The sequence below is a fragment of the Anas platyrhynchos genome, chromosome 2 (genome assembly GCF_047663525.1).
Source record: "Anas platyrhynchos isolate ZD024472 breed Pekin duck chromosome 2, IASCAAS_PekinDuck_T2T, whole genome shotgun sequence".
In the NCBI taxonomy this organism is placed as follows: Eukaryota; Metazoa; Chordata; class Aves; order Anseriformes; family Anatidae; genus Anas; species Anas platyrhynchos.
Genome location: NC_092588.1, coordinates 8,064,861 through 8,090,987, shown reverse-complemented (window position 1 = coordinate 8,090,987; position 26,127 = coordinate 8,064,861). Strand labels below are relative to the sequence as shown.

The window sequence follows — 26,127 nt, the reverse complement described above, 5'->3', positions numbered from 1 at the left end:
ACTTTCCCTAACAGCGTTCACTGAGTGGATGTATTAATGTCTCTGAAATTTCTAAAAGAGCAAGGGTTGGGGGACATTTGTGCCAGACATGGGAATAGGCTGGGGCAGAACTCTGCCTTTTCCTGAACCTTTTCACCTATATCTGTGGTCTCTGTGGTCTTTGTGCCTTTACAAGGGGTGAGGTTATGTGCCACCATCCATTGACAAGTGGGGCAGAACTCAGAAGAAAAGAGAGGAAGAGACACTCACACTAAAGAAGCTGGATTTGCTTAATAGAATGTGCTCCATTAGAAACGTGATAAATCTCATCTGTGGTTTGTTTCCAACTCTTAGAGGAACAGATGAGTTTGCAGTGAAGGATGGTAAATAAATTTATCCATTTCCTTTTTACTTCTGCCTGCTTCTGGTAGCTATTTACTTTTGTGGGTGATGGGAGCCAGTTTACACTCCTGATGCATTCAGCTACCTTATTTTAAATGATAAGATAATTGATAAGGTAATGTTTATATCTAAATGGAAGAAAGTTTTGATGTAAGTTTAGTGGGGCTTTACGCATCATCTTAAAAGTGTTCATATCCTGTTATTCAAGTCACTAACCTTAGGCAGGCACTCAGTGAGTCACTTGAGAGAGGGGAGCATTGCGCTTGCAAGGCTCCCTCCTATTGCAGCAAAGAGGGATTTTGCAAGAATCATATCTAAAAAAGAAAATCTTCAAAAAGTTATTTTTGATGAAAGACAGAGACTCCCTCCCTGCTCCCCTTCCCCCTTTTTAGTCTGGAATTCACTGTGCCAATAGATGGCTATAGAGGAAGAAAATATTTATTTCCTCTTTCCATTGCTGTACTGACCTGCTGATGTCCTATCACACTTTGTGCAGTAGTGTTTGCCACACATCTGCCAGTTATTTTTCCCAGATAGTTCATTAGCTGTGATAGAGGATCTCAGAGTCAGTCCCAAAGTTTTCTACTCCTCCAGATTCTTGAAGACAGACTTTGTGTGAAATCCTGGAAAAAAATGACATTGATGTCTTCACATACAGCCCTGCCACCTGGCTGTGTTGTAAGCGTGGCTCTGGAGCACCTGCCATCATGCAGAATTAGATGTGTAAAGAAGAGAAATGCAGGATGCTGAAATACAACCCTACAAGGAAAAAACAAAACAAAACAAAACAAAAAAAAAGCCTCAAGTTGAAAACAACTTCTGAAAATACCTTAAATCTAGTCTTTGTAGAACAATCTATAAAGCTAAATGGAAAAAAGAGTTAGTGGTCAGTTTGCTGCAACTTGCTCATTTTTGCAGGAGAAAAAAAAAAAAACAACAAAAAAAACAGGATACAAACAGTCTCTTTAATCTGTCAGTGAAAGCAATAGAAGCTATTAACTGAAACTGAAGACATCCTCAAACATAAATAAGGTGCCATTTTCTGTCAATGGAGTGATTATCTTCAGGCACAAGCTGCAAAGGAGAAGATTGTGGTGTCCATTTCTTGGTGGCTCTGAAGCCAGCTTATGCAAGATCAGGTTTTAGCCAAATGTAAGCCTTGTGTTAAGTGATAGGAAGCACTTGAGCTCAGCAGCCAGGAAATGGAAGAGCTTCAGCCATCCCGGCGGTCAAAGCAGATGGTCTGACAGATACTTCTGGCTGTGAACTGCATGCACCCGAGCCTGGAGAGTGCCTAGCTGTATGGGGACACAATCTTTAACAAATAAAATATTGCTGTACAGTTTACCCTTTTAGGAAAGAAGAAGCATCGGGACATTTCATTGGTTTGACTATTTTTATTAGATATATTTAAATCTAACTTTTAGGGTAATGTAACTGTTACTGCTATTTGTATTGTCCATAGTATGCCTCTGGGCAAAAATGAAGTGGGCTTCAAAAGGACTCCGCAGTGTTACAAGCACCAGAACTGTGTTAATTTGAAGGGCATATTAAAGAGATGAACCTGGCTCAAGCAGAGTTTGCAGAGATCATGATGTGAGGAGAGGAAGAAGGTTTGGGGTTTACAGAGTGTGGGTGATAACTAGTTGCAGTAAAGTTTCTAATCATTTGATCTGTTGTGAATCAGTTTTGAAAAACTTTGCAGAAGTGAGTTTCCAGAGTAAATGAGGAATTAAAAGAGGTTCAGCTCTGCAGCACGTATGGGAATATTCTTTTCCCAGTATGTTGGGAGACAGAGGTACATCTTCACAGTAGTGGGCTATTTATTTTTATTTATAATCTCATCTGAATAGCGGCAAGGGGTGCTATTTAAGTAAAAGTCCCTGAACTGTCAGAAAACCAAAGCAGAAAACTTGGCTTGCCTAGACAGGAGTAGTTAGATGTGCTCAACAAGTGGCAGGATGGGATAGTATCTGTGCAGATCTGTGAGCTGCAATGTCCCAAGAGAGCGGTTTGCAAGAGACACCAGCCTCCGCTCAGCTGATCACAGCCTAACATCAAAGCAAGGACTAGTCTTCATGTGATACTGGTTTGATTCATCAGCTTTTCACCACTGTAAGCTGCAGCGTTTCTTTGCATCTCAATTTCTTCTGTCCAGCTGAACCTCTAATCATGGAAAGAGAATGCTTGTAAAGCTGCTGGTCCCTAAACTAAACAGTACTGAAAACTTTGCCTTCCTTTTGCAATGTCATTGCTTGCTACACTATGTTCTGTTGCCCAACACTCTCTGCAATGTTCCCAGTAATCTATAAATTTCGAGGAAGAGCGTAATATTGCTGTTTGGGATTGCACAAGATAGCTGCAGCTACATTTTCAGCAGTTCAGTACTGAGTGCTTTCCTCTGGTCACTGTCAAAAATGTCATCAGAATTTCCTCTGATGGTAGAGGGTCAGTCTGCAAGGACAACCGAAACGAGAGTTATGCATGTGTCAAATTCCATGGAGCCCCCTCCACAGGGTCAAGGGGTGCTGAGATAGGAAGTACCCGAAGGTGATATGATGGCTATTTTTCACAATTTTACTGTATATTTTTTATTGTTTAGAGGTTTACTTTATAAAAACTGCTCTGCAGTATTATGTGAGGATCTCAGCTGTTGAATTTAAATGTAAAATTTAGTTCTTGTTTTTATAGGTACAAGAGAATTCCCAAGAGTTAAAAAGAAGAGAACCAACAAAAAGAACACAGTGGTTTTTTTTTTGTTTGTTTGTTTTTTTTCCTTTTTTTTTTTTTTTTTTTTTTGAGCTGATCTCATGAGTTTTGGTTTCCTGATTCATGATTCTGTCATGTTGGTGGTAATATGGGTGTCATGTAATAGAAATGAACAGTCCCTCCACTTTTTTTGCTTCTGTCTAAAGTGTTGTTTTTTTAAGCACACAACTCCTTTAATATTGGTTACTAGGACTAATCACACACACACAAAAAATAGTTTTATAGAGAAAGAAACCAAAAGAAATTCTAAGTGCAACTGTGTTGTCATCTGTGTCCGATCTTGCCTCTAATGTGGCTCCCATATTTAGGGAAGATTTCTGCTTAATGTAAAAACTGTTGACTCAAAAAGGAAAACATTTAATTCTGGGCAGTATCCAGCTTCTGCTCTCACTTATTTGTTCCTGAGTCATTTCTTTGTTTGGCTGACTTTTAGCTTTGATGAGGATCAGGAAACAACGAGCCTGAATTGTGATATGAATTTGTTAGTCAGGCAACTTGTACAGCTTTGCTTACTTAAATTCTGCGGTACTAGAAGCCTTGTTTCCAGAGCATGAAAAGCATTTCAGATGCATTGGGGTGGGGGGAACATAATGCTATTGCTTCCAAGTACTGCTTGAGTGATGCCCCAAGCTTCTCTACTGCCTGTGTCCAGTCACAATACAAAATAAATATGAATAACAGTAGTTGGAAACCACATCTCTTTCAAACCCTGAATGCAAGACATTCTTCCTGAATGTGGATGTTATCAAAAAAAGCAAACGGAGGAAGTGGCCATCACCATGGAAAATAGATGAAAAAAAAAAAGTAGAGCTTGTAAGCTTGTTCTAACCACTCACACAAAGAAGGGAAAACACCCACAGCTAGAATAAGGTTCTAAACAAGCCCTATTCCTCTTGAATTCCCCTCATCCTGCAAACATATTCACAGACATTTTGCATTTTTCTTTTACCTGTAGAGCTTGGGCCATATCTAATGGAACTCCATAGATGTCCAGTCAAAGATTTGCCTGCCCAGGCTTTTAGTTCTCCCTCCACAGAGAGGCCAGGTTGGTTGGGGTTTTGAGCAACTTGATCTAGTGGAAGGTTCCCTGCCCATGGCATGGGGCTGGAACTAGATGATCTTTCAGGTCCCTTCCAACCCAAACCTTTGTGTGATTCTGCAGTTCTGTGACTTGTGGGATGCTTCTATCAATCGCTGTTTGACTCAGTACTTGACCCAAGGGCAGTCTTTTGGTTTGTGGAGATCTGAGAGGAGGAGAGTTCTGCATAGCTTATAAAGTCCTTGACAAGTTCAGAACTAAGCATTCACTAGAAATCTTCGCTTAGTCCCTATGAGTTTTTGGACTCTGTGTGTCATCTGCTCTCAGTGCTCACTTTATCTATTAACTTAGCAACTATTTCCATTTTAAGAATTTGGGAACTAAAGCCCTCTATTTTTTTATTTTTTTTTCCTGAATGCTACTTAGAGATACTGGGTACTTGATAAAACATGCTGAGCACTTTCAGATTCAGTATTAAGTAATACATTTGCAAAGTTCATGGATGAGTTCTGTGTAATCCTAGATGTGATTTCACTGCTCTACCAAGGAGGCATGCAATTCCTTGTTCCAAACAAGGAAAGTAAGGAATCTGCTTTTCTGGGGGAAATTTTTTTTCTGCCAATGTGGGGAGAGTGTTATCCCTTTTCTAGTTTCACCCATCCCAGTTCTGGTGAACATGCTCTTCCGAAGGCCAGGCACAGAAACAATATTCTCATTCTGCATCTTTGGGACACACCCACACACACAGATGCTCTCATCAAGGATATTTTTCGTTCTCTCTCATGATCAACTGAGTCAGTGCACCTAGTCAGCAGCTGGCTAATATCATGCCTTACAAACACAAAATAGGCCACCACAAGTCCCATGTGAGAATAAAGCCCATTGCTCACTCAAGTTCTAATCTAAATTGTGGGCAGAAGTGAAGAATAAGACTAAGTGTTGTTTTTTCCTTCTTTTTCAGTCCTTCTGTTCTCTTAAAACCAGAGATGGCTCTTCTAGTGCTGTAGGACTGACAGTCTTAGCTTTTTCTTTTGCTCATCTGAAACCTTCTGCAACTCAGTAATTAAGCTAATAAATAACTGCTTGTTTCCCTGATCCCTTAAAAAGGAAGAGAAACCTTTCAGGAAGGCAGTAACACTTGCATATTGTGAACTAAAACCACTGTCTCTGCATCAAAACAATAACCTCTTTTATTTATTTTATTTAATTAATTATTTTTTAAACCAATTTCTACAGTTGTGAGCTATGGTGTCCTGTTAGTATCAATGGGTCTGCTTGTTCAAAGTGTAAAAAACATCCTGAGTGATCTCCTGGCTTGGAGATTTGAGACTATTTCAAACTGAGGCTTTACCACTTGTTTTCTATTTCTTTTTTACTTGCTTCTGTTTTTATGCTTTTTCAGACTAATAGTTACAGTTTGAGCAGATTCAGTAAAAAATAAGTTAATCGGTTGAATAGATCAGGGTCTTTCATATCATAAATCTAAGTTTTTTTTAGAAGACGGAAGCTCATCTTAGCAGTTAGCATAGTGAACTGATGTAAATGTCTGGAAATTAGTCATTTGAACCATGTCAGAACTATTCCAGCCTTTCTGTTCTAGGTCAAATCTTATCAGATTTATGCTAATTAATTTGCATTTTTAATAAATACTTTTGTTACTCAGCAATGTTAGACCATCATTTCCTTTCCCACGTTGTCACAGCTGTAGGAAGGATAGGAGAAGAGTCTGGGATGGAGATTGGACTGTAGCCATGTGCTCTGATTTCAATGTGCTCTGATTGATTTTCTGCAGCTTGAAGTCAAGATCTAGCTATAAATTACCAAAAAGTGTCCTTCTGTTAATAGTCCTGGAAGCTCAGCCTAAGATGTGAAGATCAAACTCTATTCTTTCTTTGTTTTTTTTTTTTTTTTTTTTTTTAAAAAAAAAAAAGCAGTGTAAGTAAAGCATACAAGTTCACTTTCCTTTTATGTAACTAACTGGGTTGCTGAGCAATATAAAAAAAAACAACAGTGGAATTAAAATGTAAGGTCTGGAAAGATATTTGGTAGCCACATATGAAGTTTGCATGGCGTGTCACAATAATCAGCATATTTCATAGTCAGTGAAAGGTCTGGCCATAGTATAAGTAAATAATAAATTCATGGAAACATGGAACCAGATGGGTTCCAGTTGCTGGGTCCAGTTTCTGGGTAATGTTGATACCATGTCAAATACTGACTTTATTGATGTCTTCAAGTCCAAGTGTAAAATGAGTTAGGCTTTTGATCCTGCTACCTCTGTTTACAGCTCTTCTAGATCCTCACTCCTCCTTGAATTAGCTACCTTAGAGTTCCTAGACTAAATTTATTTACAGTCAATATGAATAACTCAGTGACCATTTGGTCTTTTACCTGCATTGTCCTAAGCTATAAGTAACTCTTCTTCACTGGTTCATTTATAAAGATCATGCTCAATATCTCTCAGTCCTTGTTTTTAAAAGCTAAGCAAGTCGAATTCTTCAGTCTCCTCTTGTAAGACGGGCTCTCCATTCTCTGATGTGCCTCATAGTACCTCCTTTTTATCTGTTCCTGTCTGAATGTGTCTCCTTCCAGCAAAGTTTTCAGAAAATTATTGCACAGATGATGTGTAACTTGGTTATAGCCATAATAAGACAGCCTTTTCAAAGATCCTCTGAAATGACCATGACAGAGCTGAGAAACAGCCAAACCTCTCCTTTCCCCTCTTCATCGTTAGAACTTGCTCCTTATTTTTCAAATACCGGTGTTTTGCATTCTACAACCGAGTAGATTTTACTCTTCATCTTTCTTACCCTCACCAGGGAACCAGGTGTTTTGTCAGGATGTATTGACTGATACTGTCTTTCTTTTCCAGGGAGGTTCAGCTTTTTCTCCATCATCCATTATTACTAAAAGAAGAGCCCAGACCCAAGCAGCAGTCCTGGCTGAGGAAGTGGGATGCTCTTCGTCCACAAATGGGGAAATTGTAGCCTGCCTTCGCCAGTTGCCTGCTCGTGTCCTCAATGATGCACAGACTAAGGTACACCACAGCAATACATATGCAATCATATAAGGAATCAACAAGAAGTTTCCACTGACATAAAGCATTGAGGAACCTAAAAATATAAATTGGGCTGAATCCTTGTGAAAGAGGAACCGTACTGGCTTTGGTGGAGTGGTGGTGATGTCCATGACATCTGTCTCTGACCTATGAATACTCACAGCTTAGTTCTCCTTCAGATTGAAATCCTTTTACTCTACTTGGAAGACTACATGTCTTCCAAAATTAATCCCAGTACAGTTTTTTCCTTCTTTCAGTCTCCTCTAATCTTCCCATGGGTGTTACTCTGGAGAAGAATCATGTTTCTGCAGCTCAGTTCTTGCAGAAAAGGAAGGGGGGAGGGATATCTGTGCTGTGTCTTAAGTGGGAGGCTTGTGAAAGCTGCAGTACAAGCAATTCCAGAGATGGGTCCTTTACCCACAGATTAAAACACCCACTGACAATACATTACTCAATCAGGACCAGTGGAGAGCCAATCCCTAATTTGAAATACTATTTCTATGACTATAAGACCATGAATTCTCTTGGCCTATTTCAGCTCATTTTACCTACTGAGTCTGTCAGTAAAAGTATTGCTTCTTGCAGTGATGAGTTTGTGCTTACATTAATACATCACATGTTCACTTTGAGGCTATCAGCTCAGTTCTCTGAAACATAATTAAAACAGAAATGACCAGGGTAAGCTAATTTAACTGTATTATTATTATTATTATTATTATTTTTTATTATTATTATTATTATTTTTGCTAACCTAGCTCTTAGCGATAAGCGGCCCATTCCAGTACTGGGGTCCAGTGATGGATGGAGTTTACCTCCGGGAACCTTTAGCTAAAGCCCTGCAGCGCTCTCAACTTCGGAAAGTAGATCTTCTCATTGGAAGTGCTCAGCAAGATGGGCTGATCAGCAGAGCTAAGGCAATTAAGGTAGGAAGAGACTAAGAAGCTGATGGTATTGCTATTATTTTAGTGATGACAATAATCATATGCAGCCAGGACAGCTGCTTTTTGGCTTCTACAGTTTGTGAGTTATACTCTATGGAAATATGTGAAGGTATTGTCCATCTCCAGCCAGTCTTTAGATGGATTAAATGAATTATAATGTTTGTTGATAAATGCTTCTGGGGGAGATACGAAAATATGAGAAATCAGCAATGATTTAACATGTATTTATATGGAGCAGTATGTTTTAGTGTCTCTAAAATCCTATTAGTATTGCAATGTCAGTTGTACCAGACTAAGAAGAAAGCAGGCTCATGTTAAACTTATTTTGTAGGTTCCTCAGTAAGGAACACAGCTAAGTCAATCTGTTCCATGCCAACCTTTTTCAGTGATAACCTTTTTTCTCCATTGTCCATAAGATATACGCTCTCTTGTAAAGGTGCTTCTGAATAAGGACTAGGTATAGCTAAGAAAAGCACTCGACTGATATATAAGAGCTGAGATTTCAGGCCATAAGCTGGTGAAATAAAAAATAATTGGTACTTACCAAGCTGTACTTTGGACATAAGTGCTCAAAAGCTTGAAGTTCTTCCTGGAGGAATTGCACTTATTGTGAACCCTTTGTCACTATCTGTTCTTGAGACAGCATATCAACCTCTTCTAATTTACTTGCATATCTCTACAATGGGAACTGTAGCATTTCCCATTTAACGTTATTAAATTAAATTAAATGACAAAAAATGCTCAGATATATGTTAAGAAATCAATAGGAGAACGTAACATGGCTGGGATTATTTTAAAGGTTATCTAAATGAACTGCAAATCTGTTGCTATCTTTCTATAACACTGGGGATTTAATCCCTCTCTCAATGAAAGGTCAATCCTAGCTTCTCTTTCCTGGTAATCAGTAGCACATAGACCAATTTACTTCAGGATTAATGACAAAATTGCCCCTGTGACAGAAAGCATTTTTGATCAATATGAAGAAAGTTGATATTGATTGTTTTGTCTCCATCAGAAGTTTTCTGCTGTTGTTTCATGTATTCTCTCTTGAAACTAATTAAAAGTGGAAGTCAGGCAGAGGAAATGGACTGTGATCCTTGAGGCTGCAGATACTGATCTAGACCCTGTAAAAGAGCAATAAACCTCAGTAAGCCAAGTACAAGTCCTGTGAGAAGATTAGGAAGTGAAATTCTTTCCTTTACCACTACTTCCACATGTAACAGTTGTTTGTAAAACAGAAATGAAATTCCTTGGTGTACTGGAAGTCAGGCAGCAAATCATGGCGTTAAAGAAACCCACAACTGCGAACATCCAGCACTGTCACATTGAAATGAAAAGCAGAAAAAAACAACTTTAATCAGAGCTCAACAGTAAAATGTTGCCTTTCAAAAAAGAGAATCGAGAGTATCTTTTTATTTTAAAGGCTTGCAGAAAATAATTTTGAAAGGGTACTCAAAGTTGGTGCAGCTCAGCCTTAAGAAATGGTTGACTACCTTAACCCAAGAGACCTGTTTTAAAATCTCTTACTGTTGGAGATCCCCTGATCTCCCTTGGAAAGTGTTTAACTATCCTTACTTAGAAGGATAGTTAGCTTCTTTACTGGCTATTATAATATTACATGCCTTATTTGGTTTACTGCTGTAAGTCAGATTCCATCTCTGCTCCAAAAAAAATCACAATATTCATGGTAGGCCGTTATATATTGTTTTCTCCATTTTGACTTCCTTAAGCTCTTTTCTTGTTACTGAAAATTGCTGAATTTTTAAGCCACGTTTTCCTCTAGTTCTATCTTCCTGTGTCTTCATGTTTTGAGGGCTTTAGGGAATATGACTGTTTTGAATGGTCTGTCTTTCTATCTTCAGATTTTTACTTAAAGATATGCAGTGAGGTTAAAAATTCCTGATTTTTCCCTAGTGCATGCACTTTATTAATTGTTAGGAAATTTTTAAATTTCCTGCATCGCTGAGCTATTTGAGCATTGCTACATCATAGCTATGACCATGCATGGTTGCAACCAAAGTCAGATGACAAAATCCTGAGTAGGCCACAAACACATTTAGCTACAGTGAAAAAAAACTGGTGCAGGTGGTGGTTGTTACTGAGAAGTTTGTGCTTTGTTTCCTCTGTCATAATGTCAAATGGGATCCTTCATCTGTGCCAACATCTCTTCCAACAATAGACCAAAAAGAAGGATTTGAGACTACCCACACTGTGTCCTACTCTTCTACTTTATAAATTTGGAGGCTTCCCTTGATGTCAGTCTGACTTGCATCTCTCTGGGAACACCCAAAGCTTTTTTCACTGATATGCTAAGGAAGGTGGGGTGGCTTGGCTAATGGTAACCATTAGGCTCAACTCAGGTAACCAAGACATTGATCCTAGTTTACCTCTGACTACAACAAAGTTATTCAAGCTATTCTATAAAGAGGGGATCAAACGTCTCTGGGGTAAAGCCATCCCTTCTTATCAATCAATATTGCAACAAGGAGAAAATCCACCTGTGACTGTGAATGTGCTCCAATAACATAGTGAAAATAACCGTGCATTTATTTGGGCAGATAAAAGTCACAGATAAAGGGTACTGTGGCAGGTGTATGGAATTGGCAAAGTCCTTCTTTTCCATCTGTTTTAGGATGATTTCTTTAATCATCTTTCTTTAAAGAGACGCTTTTACCCATTTAGATGCAAACAAGCTTGAGACAAGATGCAAATCTTATCACCTCAGATTTAAGTTGCACGCAAGTTTTAGAAACTGCTAGCAGTCAAGTCTTAGGAGTGAGACTTAAACCTCTAGACTGCAACTAGACCTGAAGATGAGAAACACAGTTGGCACCGTGTTGTTCTGTGGGGTCTTACTGGCATTTGGTTGTGTTGTGTGCATCTGTACTCCTGCTGTAAGACTACACTTATGACTGGTAAGACCTCTAGTATTAAAAATGAATAAGAATGACAGAAGGTATGTGAGAAACCAGTTATGTGCTAGCAAAACTCAAGTTTTCTAGAATGCCCTTCTCTCTCTCTCTCTATATATATATATATATTAATTGAAAGCTGAGGTCACTTGATGATGCACGTATCAGAGAGTATGCTGAATATTCATGCCTAATATCTTGCCCATGGAAGTGACTGTTTTACGGCATTCACTTAAACACTTCTTCATGTGAACTGAGATAGATTTACCACTTCCTGGAGCATGTTGTACTCATCCCCAGTATAGCCATCTGATAGTTAAGACTAAGTGAGAAGCAAAACAATGGTTGTTTAGGGAACAGCAAGTGGTACCATAATGCATTATTATGTGGCATATAGAGCAGTTAAGCCTTAACCTGTTATCACAATTCCCATGGCAGACCTTCAGGGATATTAGTGGTGTACAGTCATAGATTAGGACAGCTGAGCAGAAAACTCTAAAAATATTTATTTAAATTCCCATCTGGGCAAAATTTTGCCACTGTGCTAAATGTGATGCTCAGGTGAGAGAATATAATAGTTCCCATTGGCATTATATGTACAGATTCTCTCATGTTGATCTATATCTCTGATTGTCTGAATATGCATGTAAGTTAGTATGGCCCTGTTTATGTCCTCCATATGTTCTGTACCTTCAACATAATCTCCATATTGCAAAGATTGTTGACATACTTTTTAGCTGGAAGACTAAGTTTGCAGTGTGTGTGTTTTATTTCTCACCCTAGTACAAATCTAGTTGGCTGCAGCACCCAGAACCAGGACATAAGGGAGTGGATCGACAAAAATACATGTACAGTTCATTTACCCCATGTAAGCAAATAGATCTATGCAGACCAGATCTTCTATCCTGTACTATAGTACTGTCAGTTAATTTCTTTATGGGTAAAGGTATTCAACAGATGGCAGATGTGTATATATCAGCTGTAATGACCTGGGGAACAGTGTTCTGATAAATTCCATCAGTGAAGAGAATGGGTTGATATCAGCTCTTTACTTCATATTGCAACTAGCTGGAGTAACTGAAACACTTTGCTGAATGGCTAGCAGGATTTTTCAGCATCTTTTGTGATGACATTAGAAAAAAACACTTAAGACCTAACACCTTTACATACTGTGTTAGTGTTATCACTATTCCAATTTCTCAGAAAAGCATGTTATGCCCCTTGGAAAATGTAAACATCTATTTACCAAACTGCTACACTTTCTTTTAAAATAAAACACTGTACCAGATTCACTCATATGCTCCAGAAGCCATCCTGCAGCCACAAGAACAGTAAACATTATTTAGCTCATTATTTGGGTGTTTATGACTGTTTTGCATAACCAGAGCAGTGAAAAGCAATGTGCCTGCTGACTTTAATTATTTTCTTACCTACTTTCTAAAAAAATATATAAAACCCAATTATAACTATGAGGTCTGTTGTTCATACCTCTTTAAAGGTTAGCAGAGTGTAAATTATTTTACATAATGTGCAGCTGTTTCTACTAATCTGGTAGTAGCTGTTGCATCTGCTTGAAAACTGTTCCTGGGTTGTATAGTTTCAAAGGGGAAACATTTGTTGGACATGGAAAATTGGTCAAATCAAAACAATTTCTGAACAGTTAAAATGGTTTGTCTTTTTAATGTTTCATGGATTTTATTTTGACTGTATTGCTTTGATTGGTGATATCACGTTAAATTCAGATGTTTATATTACATCGTATAGTATCAAAAGCAACACACATTGAAACATCATATTTCAGAATGTGCAGTGTTAGTGCTGGTTGGGAAGAAAATCTCAAAATGTCTTAAAAATGCCAGTTCTGTTTTTCATCCAGCTCTGCCTGTTGAGTCCTTTTCCAGCTGACTAATCACATTGCATGGACCCCACTCAGTTAAAGATTGCTAAGAAAGGTCACCAGAATTTTTGGGGCATTTTGAAGATCACAGAAACTAGTACATAGGCACACTAAAAACCTAAAAGCGACCGCACTGAGTCAGATCAAAGGCCCATTTAGCACAGAACACTGTTTTCAGCAGTGGCTAAGACTTGGATGTTTGTAAGAATAGGGCAAGCAAATATGATACTTTTGGTAAATGCTCACTGAACCTGTAAACTTTGTAGCTTAGCGACTTCCTAACCTGAATCGGTCTCTCCATATTTAATAACCATCAACTGATTCTTTTTTTTTTTTTTTTTTTTTTCCCCGTAAACTTCCTCATGAGACTTCATCTTCACCAGTTTTGATATCCCCAACACCATGTGGTAAAGAGTTCCTCAGCTTAACCATGCACTGACAGACTATCTGTCTCCTTCCTCTCTGTTTTTCAACCATATTGTTTATTTGATGCTTAGCAGTTGATGAGGCAGTGAATGATCAGTTCCTACGATACATAATCAATAATCTCAATTATTTTCTTCTTTCTTTCTCTCTCTGTTTTAATTATCCATTACAGGTATAGAAAAAAAAAGGTAGCAAATCCTTTAAAAACAAACAAACAGAAATAAAAACCAACAAACAAAATGAAAGCATGAAAATTGCTTTAAAACATGAAATTTCATGAAAAATGCTTTACATTTATAATCTTGGTTTCTATAATGACACAGAAAAGCATGTCTTTTTGACTATAGTTGCTAGTCAAATCCACCAGCCCCAATCACCAAATGAAAGATTCCAGATTAGACAGCAGCAATGTTCCAGTGGTTAGTAGCATGATTTAAAATCTACCAAAGCCAATGAAAAAGTTGCTTCTGAAATCAGTGAATTTGCAGTCAGGTCTTCAGAGATAATTTCCATTTCTTGCAGAAAAATATATGTGTCCATGCCATATGCAAACTGAATGATTTTGCAGGCAAGTGTATAATGCAGTTTCATATGTGGCTTTTGTGCACTTGAAATACCGTATCAGCTCTGAGTTGCAGACCTTTTTCGGAGTACAGCCATGCTACTAAAACTGGCACTACATGACTCTTCAGTTTGCATGGGCCAAAATGTAGCAAAAGAATTATTTATTACAAAGAAACTTGCCAAGATCTTTTTGGGCATTGGGATTTTTGGTAGTGTTTTGAAATCCCTTGTAAAGTCATTTAATCACACTGCACAAAACATTAGAGCGCATCAGTAAAGACAGGCCTAGGCATCAGCAGTGGGGGACTTATTTTCCATCTTTCGTTTCTGTGAATCTGTTGAAAAGTAATTATTCCCTCTGTACTTTCTGTGTAGGGTTGTGGAAAGACCTTCCACATGATGAAAACCAGCTGTGGACCATCAAAATAATATACTCAATAAAGCATCTCTGCTAACCGAACTGGGCAGACACTGGCCTATTTTGTTTCAGACTGGCTGCCCAAAATAATATAAATGGTTTATTAGATCTTTCTCTCTGGAGCTCTAATATCAAATTTCATCCAGTGTTCACCTGTAAGGTGCTCTCTTTAGAAAGGACTTGATCCACAGGAACATTCAGGCTACAGTTTCGTTTCTTTCTAAGGAAGTTGCTCTGTTTCTGAACTTGAAATAAAATCTCTTTAAATAAATAAATAAATTTAAGAGTCTGAATTGATAAAATAATAATAAAAAAAGCTTCCTTAGAGAAAGATGTGCTGAAAACTTCCCACAGTCTTTAACTTTGGTAAAAACAGGGTCAGATAAACAGTTTGGCATAGGAAATGGTCCCCCTGCTATCAATAATTCTGCAGTGACGTGTCCTGCTCTGTGGGAAATGCCTTTATGTCAAGAACAGTTTCAGTCTCTCAAAGTAATGAATAGGGCATTTCACTCACTGAAAGCAGTAGGGGGTTATGATTTTTGAAGATCATGTCTGCTACTTGCAATGGGTTTTAGAGGAGTGGGTTTTCTCTTCAAAGGCTAAGGCAGATAGTATTCCAGGAGAGACCTAAAAAATGTCCCCAATAAACAAAACACATTTCTTTGTAGGTGTTTACTGAAGAGTGATATCCCCATCTGATAGCACTCGAATTTCCAAAGGAAAGGAGAAATATCTCCCTGTCTTCCCTTTAGGTTTCCTGCATGAGTCCTCAGGACAACGTTGGGCACATCTCCACCAAGGAACTATCTCTGTGGACTATTTCTGTGAAAGTCAGTTGAGTTTCTGTAGTATTAGAGCTATATCATCACAGCGCTGCACCTAAAATTTGGGTTTATCTGCTTAGGGAGTCAGTGTGGTGGTTTTACCCATAGTATGTTTTGAGGAAGCCAATCCTGCTGTCTCATGAAAATCTTGGGAAAGCAAATGTAGGAATGTCACCTATTTCCTCCCCTAAATCAGAGGTCATGATACAGAGGACTCATTCCAGCAAAGGGAGATCTGAGCCTGCATTTTTCCATACAAAAGGGTTTATTTTGTTTGCAAATTCCATGTGTTTTGTTCTCAGAAATTTGAAGAAAGTCAAGGAAGAGCCAACAGCAAAACAGCCTTTTATCAAGCTCTGCAAAATTCTCTTGGAGGCGAAGACTCTAATAAGTTCATTGAAGATGCAGCTACATGGTATTACTCCCTTGAACACTCAACCGATGATTATTCTTCTTTTTCCAGAGCTTTGGAAAATGCCACCCGGTAAGAAACTCATCCTATGTATGACTGTATGATATGCAATCATGCAATTGTATGATTAGGGTTAAGAAAGGTTTGTTTTGCTGATCTTCCGTGTGCATTAGTATTCTGAATAATTTGAGAAATTTTTATGCAAATGCACAGAAAATAAGGAACATGATTTCATTTTCTATAAGTCTTCCAAAGTCATTGTTAAACAGAAACTGAAGTAATTTTTATCCTTTGTGAAAAGTTTGAGTTGGTTTTCCTGAACCATATGTTGGATTCAAATTACTAATGCTTCTTTTTTACACTCTTTCATATCAAAGATGTCTTGGTAGTATGCACACTCTGCATCAAATTTTCCCTGAGCCTTCTTTAAACTGGCTTTTGTTCAAAAGCAATGACCCAACTACACATTTTGCTGTTTTTTCCTACTTTTTTGAAATTTGGAGACATGACACTTGCTGTTATAGACTGCAGAAAAAAAAAATATTGAGAAACAGTACTTTTTTTTTATTATTTTAAGTGCTTGTTTAGGTATGTGCTACTGTTTTTTGTTTGTTTGTTTGGCGGTCAAGTTTGAAAATTTTGATTTCAACAATTGTGTGAAGGCTTATATTATGAAACTTGGAAAATACATTTCTTCAAAATGTTAGGCTTTCTGCAGATTAGTCTCCAACATAAAGCACTTTGTGAATGTGCAGAAAATAGGCTCTCAGCACAATTCTGCCTCTTGCTAATCTCCATTTTACCCATAGCAGAAGAATATATTGGGTCACATAGTGGCTTTGATATGCTTTACCCAGCAGCAGGTGGAGAGCTACCAAGTAGTCTCAGATCATTTCTCTGAAAGGAGGCAAACTGAGAGGAAATCTTACCTCCTTTTTCCTGCCTCTGTGCAAACTCTGGGGCTGAATGTTTAACTGGAACAGATCTTCAGAAAAAAAAAAAAAAATAGAAAACACTTTCCTCATTCTTTTCTCTGTTTCGCATGCAGATTAGTTACAAAAACTCTTTCCATTTCTAAGGTGGTGTGTTTTATAATCTGGTGATCTGAACCCAATCCATTTCACCTCTGTTTTCAAGTGCGGCACCACATCTACAAGCTCCCAGTATCTGTCCTCTCAGCATTACAGCTTTCTGGCACACCAAGGGCCTCTCCACGGGACTTCAGAGACGAGGCTTTCCTTTCAGTAGGCCTTTGTCCTCCATGAGAATCACAAGCGGTTGCTCCAGGGGAGCCTCGGGGAGTGGAAGATGAATAGGAGCCAAGAGTCACTTGGAAACATCTGATCTAAGACAGCAGTGACTAAATCTGTTTGGGAAGTCTTCTGGGTGGTCCAGGTGTGCTAGTGGACTGTGGTCAGAGAGTAAACAAGCCCAGGAGGCTGTGGGTTGAGCTGTGTGCCATTTCTCAAGTCCTGCACTGTGCCACGTTTGCCCAGGGACAGGACACCAGTCTCTGCAGTGTGATCTTCCCATCTAGAGCTTACCTCTATAAGGAGCTGTTACAAGCCAGGGCTGCCACATTTGGTCATCCGTGTTCATCCCAGGGCTCAGTGTGGTGCAAGTGATGACCTTTGCAAAGCTACAGCAGGTAGCACACCACTTGTTTGCAGCAAGGATGTGCTATACAAAGAGCTCTTCTGACTCTGAGCCTGTAAGTGCCCCACAGCAGCCTCATGGATGTAGGAATTACCTAATTACCTGCTTATTTACAGCATGAAGGAAATAACTTTGCTAGGAAAAGAAGTGATTAGCTTAAAGAGTCACTCCAAACAAGCAGGAGGATTAGAAGTGAAACCACGACATCTGAAGATAACACTTTTTTTTTTTTTTTTTTTTTTTCTGTAAATGATTTGGAAATAACTTCAGCTATAGCAGGATTGGAGACAGCAGTTACAGAATTACAGTCACCTACATCAGTATTATGTACAGAATAGACAAAATAGTTTTGTTTCTGTTTTTAACAAAAAGCTTACCACTAGCATAGATATTTAATCTCAGAAAAGTTTTGTGTGGGGAAGTTATTAGTTGCTCAAGTTTTAACGAATTTAAGAAGTTTAAGAGGAAAGCAACATAAGTAGTTGTTATAAATTACATATATTATGCATATTTTATGGTTTAAAAACATTTCCACTTTTAGCCACAATTCTCTGATATTTTTCCTAGGTATAAAATTAGTTTCACTTTCTTTTTCCTTTCTTTTTTCTTTTTTCTTTTAAAAACTCTGGTACCCCATGCCTATAAGAAACAGACATTTCATTTTTGTGCTTTTTTTTTTTAAATTTGCCCAGAATAGTTGACCTTATTTATTTTTTTTTTTTACCCTCATAACACCAAATGAGAAACAGTTTAAAATAGTGAATGTATCTCAAAATATTTCTTGAGAACTAATGCTCTCCATAGATTCCCAAGTATTCAAAGGCCATCTGCTCCTGTAAAACCTCATGCTGCTAGGTATGCGAAGAATGGTAATTTTCATTTCGTATGGGTGTTGTCAACCATAACCGTCAAAGAACATTGTGGTCAGTCGGCCCATAGCTTGTGGTCTCAGAGATGGGCTTAAAATAAACTCTGCTGAACCAAGATAGCTACCCAAACAGTGGTTTTCAGAATCATATTAGTTAAATATAGCAACATGTTTTTATGCTTCTCTGGTACTTCTTGCCACCAGTCATTCTTTTTTTATCCACCAAATTTGAAGGAGCAGCTAGTGTTTCAGAGTCACTCGACTGAGAAATGAAACCTCCCACTTCTGCAGCAGATACATTTGTGTGCTCATGTTATGGATATATAAACACCCAAAGAGGGTCCTGATGTGCATTTAAAATGAGAAGTGGTGATACATTTTTGTATGTAAGATATTGCCTTGAGGAGTCATGATGAGATATCACGCAGTAATGTGTCTTGCTGTCTTCCTGCCCCTCTTGAACTTCTTGTGCTCTTTCCAGCTACCACTTATCCCACTTTCCAGACTTCCAGCCTCTTTTTTTGAGGCAATGGCAGCTAGGAAGTTTTGGATGTATTTGCTTCGCTCATACCTTTGTATTGCAACACATAATGATGAACTGATCTACTTCCTTACACTCTTGTTTAACCTTTCTCTCCCAGACATGCAGCTGCAGCAGCTGTTCCGTATTGCAGAGCCCTGCCAGAAGCCCTGCAGGACATCTCCAAAAGTGGTCTCTTACCTCCCTCTGCCAGCTCTGGAAACTTTGCAAAAAATCACACAGATCTAATTACTGAAGTGATAGCATTGATCCTTAACCCAGAAATATCTAAATCTTTTTACTGGATATGGTTGCAACCAACCAGTGCCAGAGGAAGGAACTTTCTAATATTACAAGCCTGAGCCCCCATCAACTAGACTAAAAAGGGGCTGCTTTTGTCCAGGATGTTCCTTTCATGACAGATTCTATGTATTTAGTATTCCCGTTGTTCAACACTCCATAAAACTGTAACCATGGATAAACTGTACTGAATTCTAAAATGTACAGGGTTCACACAGTGCATGTGGTTTCTTTCAGTTCACTTGAAGACAGAGATATGAGCTGTTCTGGAAGACTTAAAGAAAGCTGCCAGTGCAGAGAGATGCCTGATAGTTGTGTTTTTATTTTTGTTTTTGAGTCTTCTTTTACTTTAATGTGACTGCCTGTTCCCTACTCCTCCTCTTTTATCAGTGACCAGTTTATAACATGTCCCATCATAAACATGGCAAATCACTGGGCTGCTAACTCCAGAGGAAATGTCTTCATGTACCACGTACCTGAAAGCTCCGCACAGAGCAGGTAAGGAGATATGTTTCATTGTTTTTCTCAGATTTACAGTTTGCAGAAACATGGCTGCTTCTTTCGGCACCTTGTGGAGTAAATGGGTAGATACATATACCTCAAATGAACAATTTATGTTTGCAAAGGAAGTGTCAGGCTCTGATAAATTATTCCTCTTTGTTGACTGTATAGGAAAGCTTTTCTCAACTGATGCACTTCAAGTAAGATGTCTAAGTTGGGCTTCACTTTTCCAACTTTCATACCTTTGCCAGTTTTAGTTAGAACTTTAGATTTCTTCTCTGTATCTGATAAATCCTTAACAACAAACCAGAATGTTGTCTAAGTCACATGAGTTCACAGTTCTCAAGGTAAGTGGGGTAAAATTTTCTAAGGACTGAACATTAATTTAACACTGCCCCCTTTTGAGGTCACTGCAGTTGCATCACAGTTGCACTGCCTGGTCTTCATTGTGGTCAGGGTCTGGGTTTTATTCCTTCCCTCTCTAGCATCATGACTGCTGATCAGCTGGCAGACTGTCTCGTGGGAGGAAAAATATTTTTGCATGCGAGCATTTGCAGCCTGATGATCTATGTCATCCTTCACATTTCAAGCAGCTTGCTTGGAAAATTTTCAGAAGTTGCATCATATAGACGGAAAGGTTTAAATGCTAGTGAGAGGTGTAAATGAGTTGTTCTGTTGGGCTTAGAACAAGCTGGTAGGCAGAGACTATTAAGGTGGTGGTTTTTTTTTGCTTTATTTAAACCCAGCTCCTCCTAGAAGTCTAGAGGAGACATCGAGGTCTGTGGGCAGTGGTTAGCACTTTGTGCTGCTATGTGACACAGCACAGTAGCTCCTGGTCCCTTCCTTTCGCAGCCTGAGTGCACGGAAGCTGCAGTGACAGCAGCCTCTCCTGTCCCCTGGAGCCACACATCAGGGCAGCAAAAAGCCCGCAGGGATGCTTGACATGAGGGATCTGCCATTTCCTTACACAGTAGCAGTGTTTGCCCCCTGCACCCTGTATTTCCCTATTTATCTGTCCAAACAAGATTATTTTTGAGACCCTTTCTGCCTTCTGAGATGTACTCTGGAGAGATGAGGGGCCAAAATTGTTTGGAAGACCTTAGGAAGGTGGGGGCCAGCATGCTCCTACTGGCACCATTTGATACTGAGAAGTTGCCTGTATACTGTGTATTTCTTTCCTTTCCTGATAGCATAGTGAAAAAGCATTTGAAAGAAGCCAGCCAAGATCTAGGTTACAGATGAAGGCTATTATGCTGTGGTAACACAGGCTGGCTTTCTTTTTAGTGGAGAACTCAGTCCTCTGGGAGCCATTATTTCGCTGGCAGCTCCAGTGGGAATGTTCACAGTGCTCTGTTTGGCTACCGAGAGGCTGAGATAAGTGACTTTTACAAGGCTCCAAAAAGAGCCAAGCCATGGAATGCCAAACATCTAACCACACAGAAAGAAGTATTCGCAAAAAAAAGCTAGCAAGTTTTCTCTTGCTTTGGAGAATGACTGTGACCCAGTCATCTATGATAACATCTTATTTGAATGTAGATGAAATAGTCCTTTTACAATTTAGAGTCACTGGTTTTGAGGCAGTGATTTTAAATTAATGTGAATTTCCTCTTTTATCTAATCCTATTAAAAATATTTCTCATGCTCCTGTTATTTACGTCTCCTCACACTCTCCAGGACAATAATAGTTTACATAGAACTTAGCTACACATTTCAGTAAAATTTATGTTGTCAGTGATCTTCCAAGCTAATTTAAATTTTGGTACTGAACTTGCTAGTTTACTTTTCACATAACCCTCTTTAAAAACAAACAAACATACAATAGAGCCAGTCCACTGTCTAAAATGTGTTGTGGGAACATAAGGCAGAAGCTCAAATGCTGTAGGCTAGGCCACTTGCAAATATTGCTAAAATAATGTTGTTTAGGTTGCAAATCCAAGCATTTAAAAAAAATAATTGCAGAATTCACCTTGTGCATATACCTACAGACATCTTTTCACAGTATCACAGGACTATTTATGAAATTATACCCTTGTTTTCCATAAGGCCTCTGTTTCACAACTTTCCTGAAGACCTCCCACTAGGTCTGTTGCTGAATATACTCCAAGTTTTTTTGTTTAAACATTATTGTTGTTCATTCTTAAATGAAGCCTTTCTTATTCTCCATCCCATTTCTGCCATGTGACCTCCCTCCCTCAATTTCCCTATGGCATTCCCCCTCCGTACAGCATACATGCATTGCAAGCTGCCCAGCAGCCTCCCTGCAAGCCAAAGCAGCAACACTGTGAAGCTAGGAGCTTCACATGGGACAGTGGCTAAAATTTGCAAGAAACCTCGGTTTACACAGGATATGGGCCTTTTGCTCTTTGTGTTTTTTGCCTATATCATAAAGATGATAGTAATACCTATAATATCTATAATGACTACTGCTAACAACCTCACAGGGGTACTGGAATGGATACATTAAAATAATAATTATAACAATGGAAAACTATTTACGCTTACATAAAATATTCCGAGTGTGGAAAAGGCCATTCACTAATTAGGCGACTGCACAGTATAGCAACACATTTCTACTCTGTCACCTCTCTCCTACTTTATGTGTGTCCCCCCCAAATGTGTGACAGAAGACAGGGTTAAAATGCAGAGATGAAAAAGTACTGGTATTTCCTCTTTTTTCACAGGGAGCAGTCCCTTAATAATTCACAGCAAGATAAACAAAAGGGAGGGAGAAGTCAGCCAGTAAAGACAGACCCAACTGCAATGATGCAAAGTAGACAAAAATTTCTTAAACAGAGAGGAACTTTTAGCAGTACAAATCAATTAGCAAAAGCCTGTGTGACAACTGGATGTCTCTAAAATAAACACACACACTCAGACATGAACAGATGCAAGGACAGGACTAAACATCCCACTCTAGACTGAAGTCTATGGCATACATGGAAAATCACATAAAACCATAAACGGACAGTTGTCATATAGATAAATTGATCTTGCAGAGAGCAAGCAAGCTATCCTCGTCCACGTGGTAGCATTCTCCCAAGCCTGGCGTGGCACAGTGTCTGCTTTACTCTTCAGTTCCTCTTTGAATGAAGTGAGATGCGTCGCCAGCTCCTGCATTAATGATCTGTGGCAAAAATATATGTAGTCCAGATGCCATTTTGTCACTCTCTTTCTGAGAACACTTAGGCCTTGGAGTAAACACTTACTGTAAACAATGCAGGAGGAATGTGAGTGCTCAGCATTGCCTAGGATTAGTGGGAAGGGCTGGGGTACAGTTTTAGTTATAGTAAAGAAATGTGATAGAAGAAAGTATGTTTTGAGAGATAATATTATGAACTATACAAAGATTCGCCTTGTTAACCCTTGAGGAGGTTTCTGGGTGATTTTTGTATGCTACTGATATATGAAGTAGCACTGTTTTCTGGGCCAGCATAGTTTCCAAGTCACACTGTGGCACCAGATGTGCTGTCTTAAATTTGATGATGGATAAAATTCAGTGCTCTCCTCACTAAGGAGACCAGACCATCAGCTGCATAGGACAGCAAAACATCATTATTATCAATGGAGAAGTCTAACCTGAGAGTTAAAGAGGCTCTATCTTATTAATATTACCATCATAATTGTCACAAAAGCTTTTACAAAACTCAAACTCTTGTGCACTGTACAGATTCCTCTATTAATGAGCTGCTGTCTATTTTGAATCATTTTGGTTAGGGCTGTCTTCACCTCCTGACTATGCACTCTTATGTGTGTTATTGTGAGCTGTTAAAAGACTGCTCCATGCCAAGGTGAACATAACTGGCTGGATTGCGGTTACACGTTATATGAATCTGTAATTCTGAAGATGAGAACTCCTGACTGACAAAAAAATGTGTATAAATCCATTAACTATGTGAAGTATTTTCATTTTTTTAATTTGCTGTTATGCTAAACTAGTTCTGGATTCTCTTAATATCACTTTAATTAAAGGAGATCTCTTCTGCTTTCATAATGAACATAACCCTGGCAGATTACTCTGCAGTCCTTTAATCTGGCCTCCACCTATTGTCCACTCGACACTCTCCCCATGACTGTGGCTATTAGTCCATGAGTAGCAACACCTTGTAGTATGGAGGACCACTGTTAATCAGGGTGCTGTGGAGGCAGACAGAAAGGCACAGATCAGGTCTCTGGGCTTCAGAGGAACTCACCTAACCACAGAGGGCAGGTGAGGCACTAGAGAGGTGGTAACAAGCATAGCTACGATGCCTGCTGCTTCCATGCGTGGGCAGGCAACACAATGTCCTTAGGTAGTAAACTTGCTGCAACAACAGCTTGTCACTGTTTATAAAGCTGTCCTCCCTCTCATCCCTGAAAAAGTTGTTTTTCTGTTCTTGGTGGAATTGCCTGTCATCCTTCTGGTTTTATCTGTTGCATTATGCCTGCTGCAGCTATGAAAACACTCGCTAAATCAACCACATCACGCCATTCTTATGTCTGTAGACAGCATCTGTGTTGCTGAAGTTTTGAAGTCTAGACAACTTGTTTTTTCCTCCCACAGAGTGGCTTAGTGGCCTTTATCATTCAGCAGATTTTTTAGTACTTGGATCTGATCTTGGAAGTTAGACATAAATGTACAAAGCACCAAACTCAGAAGCATCAGAAATCAGCTTTATGTTAATCAAAATTCAGAAAAGTACAAAGCTCTTTTTGGAACTGCACGTGCTGCAATGGGATAGGCTGTTTCCAGAAAATGTAATCTAGCAGATAAGCCCACAGTCCATATACGTAGAGAGACCTTCTGTATTGCTCCGGGGCTTCAGAAGAACACATCCATATTGCTAGCTTTTTAATACAGTAATTCACTAGCAAAATTCTGTAATGTGTTATTTAGGAGTTCTGAGATGATAACAATGCTTCCTTCCTTTATTAAGATCAATGATATATGTGTATTTTTTTCATTTAGTGTGAGATTTCAGAATCTTGAATTTATTGTCTGCTGCCTCAGTTTTATTTTCTTCCATTGGCACAGCCATAGCGCAAAGTAGAACTTTGCGTGTATTGGGAATAAACCAAGTGGAAAAGAGACAGCAAACTCCAGGATACTTTTGCAAGTAACACGTATCTATAGGACGTTTTTGGTACAAAAGGGGATAAACTTGGCAGTTTAATACCACTAGGAGTTAAGCTTTTTCCATATGCCCTGATTTTCCTGAAAAGAAGAAGGAAAGAAAGAAAAGTGTTCATCTGTTTTTCACATGCTTTCCCCCATTTGTCTGGCAGGACTTTGTAATGTGAGGAGACACAATGAACTGAATGTATCCCCAGAACTGCAGAGTTCACACCAGGCCTTACACTGGCTCATTAGATTTCTATAAATATCCAGCTATCCTGTGATATGTATTTTTTCACCCTGCAATCATGTACCATTTCATTTTCTAAGATGGGTGGTTATATATAATTTATTCTTTAATATTTTTGCTTATCTTCAAAATGAACATTTCAGTCCAGGCAAAGGGCACTGCAGTGTTGGCAGGCTGCTCCTCCTGACGTTGCTGAGATGGTACCTGTTAAAAGCTCTTGATACTCGATCTCTATCTGCAAATCTGCTAGTATTAATAGGAGAAGAATTTATCTGAGCACAACAGCAGGGTCTGATGTTAAATTGTTGTCTATGAATTTCAGAGTTTTGGATTTTGTCACCTGTTTGCTGTACACTGGATAACTGACCTGCAGTAGTGACTCCTGAAGTGAAGTAATAATTCTCCTTCAAAGGGAACTCACTTTAGTGTGAGCAAAATGGCAGGGTCTTGCTCTCAGCTTCTCCATGCTTTACCTTATCAGTCACTGCGCCACATCAGAACTGTCAAACTGTTTCTAAAAATTATGACATCCTTTTATATACATATTTATATATACACAGAAGATTTGAAGCAATATCTTTTGCATTAAGTACTAGCTCCATGAAGTCACCAAAACCAAGAATAGATCCTTACATGTAATTACATTCACTGTTCTTACTAAAGAGATCTGTTGCTTGAAAAGTGACTTTCTTAGTTGATATAAGTTTTTATTACTTAGAAACACTTAAGAAATCCCTTTTCCCACTGTCTTTGCAGACCTTCCCTTTACCAAACTGTCCTCCATCAGTCATTAGACTCTGCATTTCCCCATTTAGAGTTGACACCGATGAGTCAACTACGTGGCACCCTGGAGTATTGGGAGTGCAGTTTAGAGCAGCTTAGGAAAGAACAGCCTCCATGCAGAGCTATCAGGGTACCACAGCTAAGCTAGACATGCTTATCTGTCACTTCTCTATTTCTTCCATTCCAGTGAAAACACTGTCACTACCTGATGCTACCTTGAGATCTCTCTGTCTGCTCAGAAATCCTACATGCTACTCAAAATCTTTGTTTGGGCCACTTTGTGTGTTTGTTTTGGGCTTAGGGCAAAATGTTTGTTTTGGGCCACTTTGCCCTCCCCTCTGGTACTAATAGATGATGATCAGAAAAGTTCCCCTGATATTTTCCATCTAGCTGCTATTTAAATCTTTCACAGCTGTCTTAACTTTGTTGCTGATCTGTGCATGCATACATGTGCCTCTTTCCACTCTTAGGCTTGTGTTTTCTTTCTCATTCTCTTACTACTGATACTGGCCA

The 26,127-nt window shown here is 38.9% G+C and overlaps 1 protein-coding gene across 1 annotated transcript in view; it reads left to right on the top strand.

Moving 5' to 3' along the window:
- TG (thyroglobulin) overlaps window positions 1-26,127 on the top strand; it is a 153,479-nt gene that overhangs the window by 118,957 nt on the left and 8,395 nt on the right. Inside the window, exons 42-45 of the mRNA XM_072034290.1 lie at window positions 7,062-7,226; window positions 8,003-8,170; window positions 15,535-15,716; window positions 19,379-19,486. Of these exons, the coding sequence (XP_071890391.1) occupies window positions 7,062-7,226; window positions 8,003-8,170; window positions 15,535-15,716; window positions 19,379-19,486 (623 nt within the window). The remainder of the gene's footprint in view (window positions 1-7,061; window positions 7,227-8,002; window positions 8,171-15,534; window positions 15,717-19,378; window positions 19,487-26,127) is intronic.